The 14,444-nt window shown below is 42.3% G+C and overlaps 1 protein-coding gene across 1 annotated transcript in view; it reads right to left on the reverse strand.

Moving 5' to 3' along the window:
* The window catches only part of aff2 (AF4/FMR2 family, member 2), a gene marked incomplete at both ends in the record, with an annotated part of 187,605 nt that overhangs the window by 74,122 nt on the left and 99,039 nt on the right, over nt 1-14,444 (reverse strand). Inside the window, 3 exons of the mRNA XM_080746805.1 lie at nt 2,010-2,070; nt 4,614-4,650; nt 6,993-7,079. Coding sequence (XP_080602931.1) covers nt 2,010-2,070; nt 4,614-4,650; nt 6,993-7,079 — 185 coding nt within the window. The remainder of the gene's footprint in view (nt 1-2,009; nt 2,071-4,613; nt 4,651-6,992; nt 7,080-14,444) is intronic.

The raw sequence follows: 14,444 nt of genomic DNA on the forward strand, positions 1-14,444 counted from the left end.
ATGAAAAGGTTGTGGGGTTCCCTACTTCATCTCTCTCTCAGCCAAAGGGTCCTTGGGCTGAAAACGTACTAATTAATTGACTGTACGACCTGCACTGTTAATAAGCATGTTAATAAAGTATTATGTCATCAATCAATCAATATTCAATAAAATTTCGAAAAATCAAGTCAAATCACCTCAATTGCACTTCTGACACAATATTGTCTCTCTGTCTGTGTCTGTGTGTGTGTGTGTGTGTGTGTGTGTGTGTGTGTGTGTGTGTGTGTGTGTGTGTGTGTGTGTGTGTGTGTGCGCGCGTGCGTGCGTGCGTGTGTGTGTTCATGCTGCAGCACTGGCGAGTTGCTGCAGTTTATTGCTTTGTATACACTCTTCACACAAAACTGCTGTTATTTTGTCTGGCTCTGCGAACACTCTACAACAGCGGAATTCCCCACGGGTTTTTTTATTGCTTTGCGAACGACTCTCGTCACGGCGATGCTAGCGCTGCTAGAAAAAAAAGAAAGAAAAAAACAATAATAAAGCCCCGATGTTGTTATGTTTTCATATGGGACCGTCGGAGTCATGAATAACTGAAGCACAATACCAAATGTTAGAGATACGGGCGATACGGGCGGCACAGCGCGGCCTGCACTGATGACAGATAGGCATGAATGAATGAGTAATGGACCCATATTGGATCTCATAAGGAGGGACAGATGGAGAGAGGCTGATAGAGAAGGAGAGAGAGAAAGAGAGAGATGGAGATGATAGTGAAAGGGAACAGTGGTAGAGCGACACGAGAGCAAGTGTGTGTGTGTGAGAGAGAAAGAGAGGCGGGGGGGGGGGGGGGGGGGGGGGTTTGAGGCAGAGGTGGTGACAGGACCGAGATGGAGATGTAGAGAGAGAGAGAACGATGAGAGAAAAGAGAAAGTTGGGGAGGGAAATAGAGAAAGAGAGAGAGAGAGAGAGAGAGAGAGAGAGAGAGAGAGAGAGGGGGAGACATGGGAGCGTGAGAGAGAGAGTGAGAGAGAGAGAGAGAGAGAGAGAGAGAGAGAGCAGTGGTTCTCAACCTTTTCAGGCCACCACCCCCAAAATAATCATATTTTAACTGGGGACCCCCCCCCCCCCCACCCTGATGAGTACTAAGAGTTGAGGCATTACATTTTGTTTAACACGGTTCTATTGTGAAAATAGCAGATCTACAAGATCACAACGCCTCGCAACTTTGTGAGCAATCATGTAGATCTGATCTCAACAATTTGGCCAATGTTTAATTTGTCATTTTAGAGGTACTAAAAAGTCCTTAAATTGTCACTTTAGAAATGTGCAGATACCCTCTATACACTTAAACTTTATGTTGGTTTGTTTACTGTTGAGTGAGAAAACAATGTTGGACATTCGTCCGATATACATCACTCGCCAGATGGCCAAGAATTGGCGCGACACGGTCGCATGTCACCCTGAGGCTTCTTACTGGTGATTATTCTAGGAGGAAGAATTTTGCAAAACATCTGTACAGAAAGTGTTAAAATTATGTTTTTCTATAGCCACACCCACCAGTTCATAAGGTATGCCTTGTTGGTCAGGTGGGTGGTGGGTGGTGACCCAGCTGAAGTTAGCCACTCCCACAGTGTTGGGTGTATGGTAAAAGGGGAGAGGATGATATTATGATGTCATTATATCAGTGTTGTTCAGTTGGGCCTTTTGACTCAGAGGCTTTCAGCTTTCAAGAAGAAACCAAAAATACACAGGGAACGCAAATTTGCACATTATAAGCCCACCCGGTGGTACCGGTATATTAGAGTTAACTCCATAGACACATACAAAACAGAAAAAATAGCAAAACTATGGTAACACCTCTCTAAAATAAGGCTTCAAGTTAAAAAGTTAAATATCGCGTGTCAATATTGCCAATGTGTTTGTCCGTGTGTGTGTGTGTGTGTGTGTGCGTGCGTGCGTGCGTGCGTGCGTGCGTGCGTGCGTGCGTGCGCGTGCGTGTGTGTGTGTGTGTGTGCGTGCGTGATACTCACGACTTTTGTGGTGCAGTTGGTGTTTTGGCAGCAAGCTTGTTAGCAGGTAGAGTGCATCTCTCTGTAGAAAAAACATTGTTATTAGTAATGTGTCTATATGACCATGAGTGAATGACAGTGGGTTGGATGTGCATGTGTATGTGTATGTGTATGTGTATGTGTATGTGTATGTGTGTGTGTGTGTGTGTGTGTGTGTGTGTGTGTGTGTGTGTGTGTGTGCCAATTACTGCTTTGACATCTAGCGTGCTTGACAGTGAGTTGGTTATCATTACAGCTCCATATAATCACTGACACTGGAAAACATGACAGTCTGACCCAATGTTATTTAATTGGTGTGTGTATGTGTGAGTGCTAGAGAGAGAGGGAGAGAGAGAGAGAGAGAGAGAGAGAGAGAGAGAGAACCACTGCATTTGTATGATACACAAGCCTGTTGAGAGTCAGAGATAATTTAATCGGCAAGTCAAATTGGTCTATTCCTAAAACAAACGAAAAAACTATTTCATTCAGTGACTGTTTTACTGATGCTTGACTGATTTACTGCTGCTCTAGCAGCAGGCACACATAGACATCATACCTTTCCAGACCATGAATGCAGTTTTTACTATGGTGAAAGAAATGCAAATGCTCCTCTTTCCATGCCATACCTGAAGGCAGCATTCAATTCAATTGCCTTGTCCAAACTCTCCAGAACTTGAATGCAGCATCTTATGTTGAAAGAATTGCCCTCTCTGTCCAGAAATCCACACATCTCCAGTATAGCCTTTTTTATGCTTAGTCTAGTGTCTTATTAAGTACTGAAAATAGACGACCTCCAAGCTTGGAGGTCTGCTATTTTCTAAATTTCCACCAAAAGGCCCTTTTAGAAATGTCCGCCCCTGTCTCTCTAACATTCTCTGCACGTCCCTGTGCACTAGTGAGTCTACTCCAAAGGTGTTCACAGTCAGGGGCGTCACAAGGGGTAGGAAAGTGGGACTGAGTTACCAGGGCCCAAGGTGGAGGGGCCCTAGTAGCTATTGAAAAATAGCTACTAGGGGAGGGGCCCTAGTAGCTATTGAAAAATAGCAGATATACAAGCTCACAGCGCGGCACCGAGTGCCGCGCTGCGAGCTTGTATATCTGCTATTTTTGCGAAAATGTGCGCAAATCTTTGAATATATGTATTTTTTAAGTGAACATTTGGTACTCAAATTTTGCTTCTGGGGGGTCCCTGGAACTAAATATTTTGAGATGGGGGGGGTCCTTCACATGAAAAAGTTTGAGCATCACTGACATGGAAACATAGGTTTCTTGGCACACATTTTCATGATTTTTCAAAAATAGCAGATCTACAAGCTCGCAGCGCGGCACTCGGTGCCGCGCTGTGAGCTTGTATATCTGCTATTTTTCAATAGTTAACATTCATGGGGGGCCCGCAGTGAATCCTTGTACCCAGGGCCCAGAATTTGGTGTGACGCCCCTGTTCACAGTGAATATGAACATTCAGCTGTTGGTGTTCCCGATGCGATGCATGCTCAAAGACACTTCAACAGGACACCTACAGAGGGAGTTGAACCCAGGCCCTTTCACTTACCGTACAGAGAGTACCTCTAACTGCTGGGTCACCATATTTATACAGTACGCCCACTAGAGACCTTTCATGTCATTCCACAACTATTGGATAAGAGGCACTTGTAGAGACCCTTCAGATGGGCTTTCAGCAGTATAGCAGTCACACTAGCATTCATGGCCGGTGCTCCTTTTAACCCTGTGGTTCTTGGCACAAAATATTGCCGCTTTTTTATGTTAATGTTGACATCTAACGGGGACTCATTTTGGAACCCAGGTCGTCAGAAGAAAGATATGCAATTAACTAGAGTAGCAGCTTCTGTTTCTTTTTTTCTTTTTTTTCCATCGCTGGACTATACTACAGTTATTGGTTTGCCAACATCGAGTGTCAAAATGCAAGAGATTCACTATGTAGTATATGTCATTGTGTATTTAAGTGAATGTTTCAAATAGATTCTTGTAAACCATGTTTTTTTTTCTCTTCTATGGACCCAGTAGGACATACAAAAAAAACGGTTGACATTTATTTTCCCCGCCCTGGCACTATTTTGGCAGCTGCTGAAAGTTTGTCTCACTATATTATAATAAAAGGAAAAGAAATACCCCCCAAAGAATGCTTTAAGTAGCATGTGAGGGGTCAAACTAGGGTTTTTTAATGATTCTGAATCCATTGCAAGGATTTGTTTTGCATGAAAAACATTCCTTGGTCTAAAAACAGCCCCCATGAAACTGTGAAAAGTGATGAATAATCACTAAACCATAGTTTTGTCGGGCCATTTTTAGCCCAAGGAATGTTTTTTTTTTGTGCAAAACAAATACTTGCATTGGATTTAGAATCATTAAAAAAAACCTAGTTTGACCCCTCACATGCTACTTAAAGTGGATTTGGCAAATAGTGCAGTGCAGGGGAAAAGAATTACAACTATTTTTTTTGTGTCCTGCTGGGTCCATAGAACAGACAAAACACGGTTTACAAGAATCTATATGAAAACTTATTTTTGCTACATAACTACATGCACTAATGGGAGTGTTGACTGCAGGGAAATGTAGTGAGCTTACTCTGGGCGCTGTAGGCTGAGGTTACATGCTGTGTCTCCTTGTGCGAGAGCAAGAGAGAGAGAGAGAGAGAGAGAGAGAGAGAGAGAGAGAGAGAGAGAGAGAGAGAGAGAGAGAGAGAGAAGAGTGGGAAAATGGAGAACAAGAAAGAAATGGACAAAAGAGACAGGTACATAATATTTACAATGTTGCATACAGAAAAACTTAAGATATCAAATATATCGTCGTTGTTGGGTGGAAACCTTGTATGTCCAAAACCGTTCGTTTTGTATTATCATCTAAAAAATTAACTAAACTACTGAAAACAGCAGATCTACAAGCACACAACACCTCGCATTTTCACTACTTTTGTGCGACGGAATTGTATGATGCAGCAGGGCTTTACTTTGCGAAAGAATGTACAATTTTGAAACTTGGAGATACGAGGTTTCCACCTGACAGTGACGATATGTCAACAAAGTATTCTACAAAAGGTCATGTTTCACTGCTTTTAGGGATGTGTGAATTTAAGTTCACAAATACTCTAGGTTGGGATATTGGCTTCAGACGCAATGTCCTCCAGCCCAGGAAATTAACTTCTACAGTACACAATAGACATTTTTCTCAAACGAACTACTGTACAGTACATCTGCTGTGACTTCACAGGGTATCGCACGTTTTTCTCACCATGTTAGGAAGGCAACTTTCTGATGCATAGGGGCTGTCACGATTATGACATTATACATGACGATTAATTGTCACTCAAATAATTGCGATTAACAATTTAATTGTGTTTTTGTCGTTGACAATTACATTTCTGTTTGGCTTGTAGGCTTTGAAGTTGCACATGGTAGATATGACACATAACCTAAATATACAAAGAAATTACTGACATATTTGACAACTTTATACTTGAAAAAGAACCTTGATAGTGGGAATAGCCGATCTACAAGCTCACAACGCATCGCATCTTGTAGATCTGCTATTTCCACTACTTTTTGACTTTTTTTTTAAATATATGAACATTTTTCAACATGGAAAAGATTATGAAAATTATGAAAAATAATCACGATTATGTCAAATACTTGCGATTAGACGATTATGTAATAATTGTGACAGCCCTACTGGTGCATCTGACTGTGTCTGTGATCACAACATTTTGTTTTCAATAGGATGACATTCTGTTTCTGTTGTCAGACGACTGCACGGCTATAAAATGTGATTTGATCGAGGGTAAAAAAAAACGTGAACTGTCCAGCCAAGGCTAATGATAATTCCCCAGGGCTGTTAGCATTGTGCGATACTCAAACAAATCACTTTTTATTGCATGTCAACAGATACAGAAAGACAGAATCAGAGGCCGACACAAAGTTGCCTTTTTAACATTGCAAACATTGTTTTAAAAAAAAGAATCTTTCCTCTACAAACACTAAATGGAAGTACGTTGATCATGTTTTTCAAAAAGGTCTATAACTGCACATCGATTCAACTAGATCACATATACCGTACGATACAATACTTATTCTACATATCGACAATACCGATAACATCAGTAGCAAAATGGTCAGGGTTCGATTTACTTGGGAGCATTTTAGTAACAACTTAAGCTCAATATACTTCTTCATTCAACAACTTTCAAAAGTTAAAATAGCCTGTCTACAAGCTTGCAACTTGTCGTATCACAATTAGAATTAAATTGTCAAAATCGTGACATTATCAAACATAGATATCAAAGACATCATGAACAGGGGAGGATAGCAGAAACAGAAGCATAGATCCCCCCCCCCCATTCTCCTCAGCATATCCAACTCTGACTCTACAGTAGAGCAGGGGTGGGCAACTTTGATGACAGAGAGGCCCACTATATTTCCACACTCACTCCAGAGGGCCACATCCCTTGGCATACTGTTACTGTCGAGCAAAAACCTCTCATCTCCAGTAAGAGTACCAAAAATAACCGATCTACATGCTCAAAGCGTGACATGCTGCGACACGTTTTGAGCTTGTAGATCAGCTATTTTTTAATTGGAATCCTGAATTATCTTTTGTTATTTTTTCTGAAATGTAACATTTAGTTGTACTTACAGTATGTTAACTTTATGAACTTAAATACAAATACATTTACATTGGACATAAAAAATACCAACATTTTAATACACTATACTAGTCATTCAACTACTAATATAGACTGAAGTAATCAAAGTGGGTCATGTTTGCATTTTTGGAATTGTAACTGAAATCAATAATATCAGTATTCCGATATTAACCTAAGTTCATAATCCGCATTAAGTGAAGGTGGGGGCCCCCGGGCCGCCAGTTGCCCATGTATGCAATATAGTGATGGCGCCTTGTAGCAGCTGTCTGAACAGGACAGCCAGTACGGTGAATGATACCATTACTAACCTTGTTAGGAATAGGGAACTTTGTCTGCTCAGCCTTGCCTGGAGTATGGATGGCTGTCAAAGGAGGAGGCCAGGAATGGGTCATCTCCTAAAGACACACATGTGCACGGACACACGCACGCACAGTCACACATGTACAAATACACAGGTAATGCACACACACAGACACATGGAAACAAAAATTAAGTTGAACTTTCGTGTCATGTTGTGTACCGTGTGAGTTTTGATAAGTCATAAACATGCACACTCTCAGAGGTATAACTATCCATAACTTTCCCACGTCCCGTCGTTCATTGCGCAGAAGTTGTGCGGCAGTTTCCGGCGTCGCAGCCGAGAATGATCTACAAGCTCACAACGGTTGCATCTGCAACGCGACGTGAGCTTGTATGTCTGCTGCTGTTCTCCGGAAGTGATGTAGATGGAAAAAAAGGAGGAGACCAAGTGAAGATCCCTGCGGGACCCAGCTTAAGTGATTAAATTCATACTCAGAACCCATTAAAACCGGGAAAGCAACTGTGTCATTTTGGCATTGGCTATTCAAAAATAGCAGACAAACAGGGCGCCTGGTGGCCTAGTGGACCAGGCGCATACCATATAGGCACTGCCATTTCGGCATCAATGCCTGTCTGCGTCGCCGGTTCGATTCCCGATCCAGGCGACCTTTGCCGCATGTCACTCCCTGTCTCTCCCCCATTTCCTGTCAGTCTACTGTCCTATCCAATAAAGGCAAAAAGCCAAAAAAAACAAATCTTAAAAAAAAAAAAATAGCAGACAAACAAGCTCTTCGTGAAAAGGTCTTGAAAGTTTGAGAACTGCTGCCTTAGAAGGCATTTGTACAATCGAATCCTCAGGTCTTAATGGGTCGATAACAATGTGTGCACTGTGTGTTTTTGTTCACGCATGCATCCCAGTGTCTCCCCGTTCACCTCACAGAGAGTTCAACCACTCTAGTCTCGCCATGGTTTTGTGACTGTGGGTTTATTTAGCCCGGTGGGGGCGGGTGGTCAGTGTTTCAGCACAGCTGTGATCAGCATAACACTCCGCTATGCTGCGTCACAGCTAAAAATGTTACATTAGCATTTCTAGTCAATTACCCACCACCACCAGCAGCTCCACACACACACACACACACACACACACACACACACACACACACACACACACACACACACACACACACACACACACACACACACACACACACACACACACACACACACACACACACACACACACACACACACACACACACACACACACGCGCACACACACACACACACACACACACACACACACACACACATATAACTCTCACTTTGATTGTAGACCGAATGTGTGGCATCTGGAGATACCAAAGTGCAGAGGAAGCACTATCACCTGCATGGCACCTCATCTGTCAGCACATAAACACAGAGACACACCATACAGACACACACACACACACACACACAAACACACACACACACACACACACACACACACACACACACACACACACACACACACACACACACACACACACACACACACACACACACACACACACACACACACACAGACAGAGACACACAGGCACAGACGCACACACACACACGCTTGCACGCACACACACACAGATTGACGCAAATGAGTGCTTGGGGGGGGGGGGGGGGGCTGGGGTGGAAGTGGGACAGAGTTACTAGGGCCCAAGGTGGAGGGGCCATTTAAATTGAAAAATAGCAGATATACAAGCTCGAGTGCCGTGCTGTGAGCTTGTAGATCTGCTATTTTTGAAAAGTCGGGAAAATGTGTGCAAATCTTTGAATAAATATGTATTTTTTAAGCGAACATTTCTAACTCAAATTTTGCTTCTGGGGGGGGGGTCCCTGTAACTAAATATTTTTCAAAAAAAGATTTGCACAAATTTCCATGATTTTTCAAAAATAGCAGATCTACAAGCTCGCAGCGCGGCACTCGGTGCCGCGCTGTGAGCTTGTATATCTGCTATTTTTCAATAGTTAATTCACTCACAAAATGTGAGTGAATCCTTGTACCCAGGGCCCAGAATTTGGTGAGACACCCCTACGTTCATGCCCCGTACGCAGACACAAAGTACGGAAAGTTACTGCAGGTAATGGTAAAACTGCTGTCACGGCAAAAGTGAGGCCACAAGCTGGAAACAGCTCTTTCGCACATTTTCACTCTCTCTCTCTCGCACAAGCACGCACGCACGCACACTCATTTGTGATATCTCACTTACTCAAAATGTCCCCCCCCCCCCCTATAAAGTGATTTACGTACTGTAGGGATAAATTGAATGAATCCAGAGTCCATAGATAACGTTTCTATTATGGCAGTCCGTTCAGTGTATTGCTCAAGGCCAGGGCAAGTTGTTTTCTGGGGATTGGAACCTGGGACCTTCCTGCTACAGTCACTCTTTGTTTCAATCTTTTATAATAAAATACTGTACAAAGATCAAACCCAGTAAAATGTTATGGCTGGTGTCAAAATACACGCATTTTACCATATGATATTCTGCTCAAGATGTTGACACAATACGTTATTTTAGGTTTTTTCTTTTACATTATCATTAAATGTACATTTAATAACCTTTATTTGTAAAGCACTTTTCAAAACAGATTTACAGTACAAAGTGCTTTAGACACAAAATAAAAATAATTATAAAAGCTTAAGGGAGAAGTGAAGCAGTTCTCACAATCAACTCGAACCCAAACCCATATTGTTTCAGAGAACAGATACTGGAATAATAAATGATCATGTCATTACTGAATATTGAATATAAATCCCACTAAGCTCTGTGCTATTGTCATCTTGACTTTACCAATCAGGAGTTGTTATTAGCAACACAACAGCTCAAACATTGCATTTATCTCCTAAAGGTCGTTTAATAGGATGGAAGAAAACTAATAATGACTGTGTTTATAGTACAGTATGTGTACATTTCATAACACACCATATACTGTATGAACTATACTGGTATGTAATATACAGTACACCAGCAAAAACATACAAAAATAATGATAATTTAAAAGAATATTAAAAAATATCATGACTGTGGACATTTTTTAGAGAGAAGTCAGTGAGTGTCTACAATGTGAATTCCTGGGTATGAATCTGCAATTGTCTGTAGTGGTCCCAGTAATATTTGTTGTTACTTTAGTTTACTGATGTAGAATACCAAGGTTACGATGATGTTGAATGTTGTAGTTGCAAGAGCAACACAGAGAAGCTATTAATTCATTGACACTCCAGTAATTATATGTTTATGTGTGTTTCTATCAGCGGATGTATGTATAAGTATTGAAACTGTACTACAGTAGTCCAGCGGTTCACAACCTTTTATGGATCAGGGCCCAATTCTCAAAATCTCTAAAGCATCCCATCCGACCACTTATTCTGCATTTTCAGAGCATGTTTATGAATCAATGGAACAAACATCACGTTCTTATTTATCGGGCATCACAATTAAAACTAATTATATATATATATATTTGTTTTTATAATATTATAATCAAAATCGTAGTGTTTTGCCAATTATTTGGGGGCCTACTTGCAATATCCTCACGGCCCACCAAGTGGGCCCCGGATCACAGGTTGAGAATTAGCCCAATTCACGGCCCGCCCACTAAGCATCCCACGGGTGCTGAAGTCACATTTTGAAGGGGTAAATCCTACCATAGCCTATGGAGTTAGCACAGAAATCGCAAATTTAATGCAATTTCCGAATAGTAAAGTATAAAATACGGCTAGCATGATCAAGAACACAAGATAAACGGCACAAAGCACTATAATTTACTTTACTGTTAGAAATAATGATTTGTTGGCTTTAAGTCCAGTATAGTTTCCCCTTTTAAATTGAAGTCAGCACCCGTGGAAAACTGAGAAACGGAAGTAGGTGGGCGGGCCGTGAATAAGGCTAATCACTGTTGTAGTCTGTATTGAGTGTTTTGTCAGAGTTATTGTTATTTGGGGTGCTTTAACTGTGCCTGTTGGCACATAGAGAACTGTTTCCTCTCCCACTTGCTTCATAGTGGATTGTTACAGTATGGAACCAGATTTCAACGAGAGTAATGATGGTGCAACAAATGACACACAGTAATAGAAAATGATAGAGTTTATGAATTATTTAGCATAGCCAAGTCAATACGATTGTATTTGTATAGCAGCAGTTATCTCAATGCACTTTTCATGTAAAGTAGGATAATGGAAACTTTCCTCAAGTACTGTACTTAACTTGTTGACTGCCAAGGGCCACAAGAGGCCGCCAAAGTGCCAGACATTCCCCCATAGGCCAAACGCTGTAACATACGGGTAGGTACCCACGCAGCAGTGGATTTTCATTTCATGTTGACGAGTGGAATGAACATGACCCGGATGAAGAGCGCTAACAGATGGCTTTTTTTTTTTTAAGCCCGATTTGCGGCGATTTTTCGCTTCCATAAGAACACAGTTCAGAGAAAATGGTCTTCAAAGATGTGAGAATGTATTGGATTAGGAGGCGCGATGCGGCGGCGTTACCTGATTACGGGCCGGTGGAAAGAGACTGCGGTCGGCGGCCTGGATGAAAATGTAGAGTCAGGCTTCGTTGAGGCCTCCGATTATTTAATTCATTTTATTAAAGAAACCGGAATTGTTCGGTTTCGGCACCTCGGATAGAGTTGAAAATACTTTAGCTTTCGGTGAAGGCAGGGAAAAGGACAAAACATTTGGTGGACAAGGGGCCAAGCTATTTTCTTGTCAACACTATTGATCAGTTATGTTGTGATCTGTGATCTGACAAGCATCTTGCGCATTTAAGAGCCAGAGCTCATGGTCTCCACTCACTACATCCCATAGCCTGGAGGGATAAATGCGCTGCGCTGTCCATTGTTAACTCAATCACTTACAGTAGTCAGTCAGTCAAAGACATGAGTCTATTAGGCTGGCCTTCTGGTCCATCCAAAAACATCATATATTTACAATATACATTTATACAAATAAATGAATGAGTTAAGGACAAATTCATTCAATCAGTGCCGCGTTGTGAGCTTGTAGATCGGCTATCTTCACTACTTCTTAAACGTTTGTTTTCTAATTTATGGCATTTCTTTTATTTATTAAAGAAATTATCTCGAAAAATCATTGCATATTTTCTTTATTCATGAAAATCTTACCTTTTGGGGAATGTATTTTGTAAATGTTTTGAAATGATAGTAATTCAAAACAAAATGTACGAAACAAAAAAAAATTACCCATAAAAACGTGTCCGCGACCCACAAATGGGTCCCGACCCAGTGTTTGGGAACCAGTGCCTTGTTCGACACAAGATAAATACTCCTACACATTTACTGCACCGAGAGACCTTTCAACCTTATAACCACAACCACAACCACCCAGTCAGTCACCCCGTCCTGTTGAAACCTCATGAACAGCTGTCAGCTCTATATGTTCTCTCCCCGGTCTCCCTACGGCCCCAGACAGACATGTTGTTCTTGTGTCCTGGCCATTGTGTGAGCATGAGTTAGGTGTGTGCTGGCCCCTGTGGCGGACTGGCAGCATGTCCAGGATAGTAGCGTCCAGGGGTGTCACAACAAATTCTGGGCCCTGGGTACAAGGATTCACTGTGGGGCCCCTGTGCTTTAACTATTGAAAAATAGCAGATATACAAGCTCACAGCGCGGCACCGAGTGCCGCGCTGCAAGCTTGTAGATCTGCTATTTTTGAAGAATCATGAAAATCTTTGAATATTTCAAATCCTTCTAAGGTTTTTTTTTAAAAACCTATGTTTCGATGTCAGTGGAGCTCAAATCTTTTCATGTGCAGGACCCCCAAAATGATATTTATTTGGCCACGGACCCCCATCTCAAAATATTTCGTTCCAGGGACCCCCCCAGAAGCAAAATTTGAGTTACAAATGTTCGCTTAAAAAATACATATATTCAAAGATTTTCACACATTTTCACGACTTTTCAAAAATAGCTAAAGTATAAAATAATTAAGGCCCCTCCCCAACACCTTGGGCCCTAGTAACTCAGTCCCACTTTCCTACCCCTTGTGACGCCCCTGGTAGCGTCTACCCAAGGCATGCTGGGATGCGGTCCAGCATGCAATGAGTCGAATCAAAGAATGCAGTCAAGGAGGTGGTTTGATAAATCATTTTTATGTACATAAACCCTGAATAAACCTGGCGTGCTTGGCTTTACTTCACACCACAACACATGCTCGCACACACATCCACACTCACACACATACAGTACATCGTCGTTGTCGGCTGGAAACCTTGCATGTCCAGGACCGTTTGTTTTGTGTTTATAATTTGAAAAATTAACTAAACTAGTGAAAACAGCAGATCTACAAGCACACAACGCCTCCCACCGTGAGGCGTTGTGTGCTTGTAGATCGGCTGTTTTCACAACTTTTGTGCAACAACGCCTTGTATGATGAAGCAGGGCTTTGCTTGGTGAAAAAAAAAACATACAAATTTGAAACTTGGAGATACGAGGTTTTTGCCCGACAGTGACGATATACTACATCCACACAGACACACACAGAGACACACACACACACACACACACACATAGAGAACCACACCCACACACACACACACACACACACACACACACACACACACACACACACACACTGTTGTGACAGTTGAGGTCAGAAGGTAAAGGGGCTGAAAAGGCCCCGATGACCAGTCTCCCATAATGCATCTGCTCTGGAGTGGATGAGTCATATTATGAGATGACTCATGTGCGTGCATGTGAAAAAGTGTGTAAAAGGAAGACAAAACATGTTTGGCTGTAGCAAGCATGCGTATGTGTGCGTGTGCGTGAATGTGCGTCTGTGTGTGCGTTTGTGCGTGCATGTCTGTGTGTGTATGTATGCACGTGTGTGTGTGTGCGTGCATGTGTCGATTTGAGTGTCTACAGTATATGAGGTATTATTCAACGGTTCCCGTGTAATATATGGGCAGAGTGGGAGTGAGCTTATGCGTGTGTTTGGGTGTGTGTGTGAGTGCGTGTGTCTCTGTGTGTCTTGTTGTGTGTGCGTGTGTGTCTCCCCTCTCTCCGCAATCGTAATTCACTTGGCCTGACGACATACCACCCGTTGCCAGGCAACTGTTCTGTGACATCATCATCCCTCTCTCCGAAGAGTTGCCATGTTTTGACAGACGGTGCGCCACATGTCGCGCGCGTGCGCACACGCGCGTGTGCGTATGCGTGTGTAAGAGAAACATGTTACAGTATGTATTACCTCAGGTGCATACACAGTGACATCCTTAAGCCCTTTGCACACAGGCGCGGTTATCCGCACGGATAAAACAGACAATTTCATTTTTTTTAAAGAAAACAATGATTCTCTACGACCTCATGCACACCGGATCCGAATTAGCCGTGCGACGAGTGGCTGCGGCCGTGCGTTTTTTTCTCGATCGAACCCAGTTCGATTCGTGCGTCTTGTCGCATGCGGT

Source organism: Nannobrachium achirus, assembly GCF_963921795.1.
Source record: "Nannobrachium achirus genome assembly, chromosome: 17".
NCBI lineage: Eukaryota > Metazoa > Chordata > Actinopteri > Myctophiformes > Myctophidae > Nannobrachium > Nannobrachium achirus.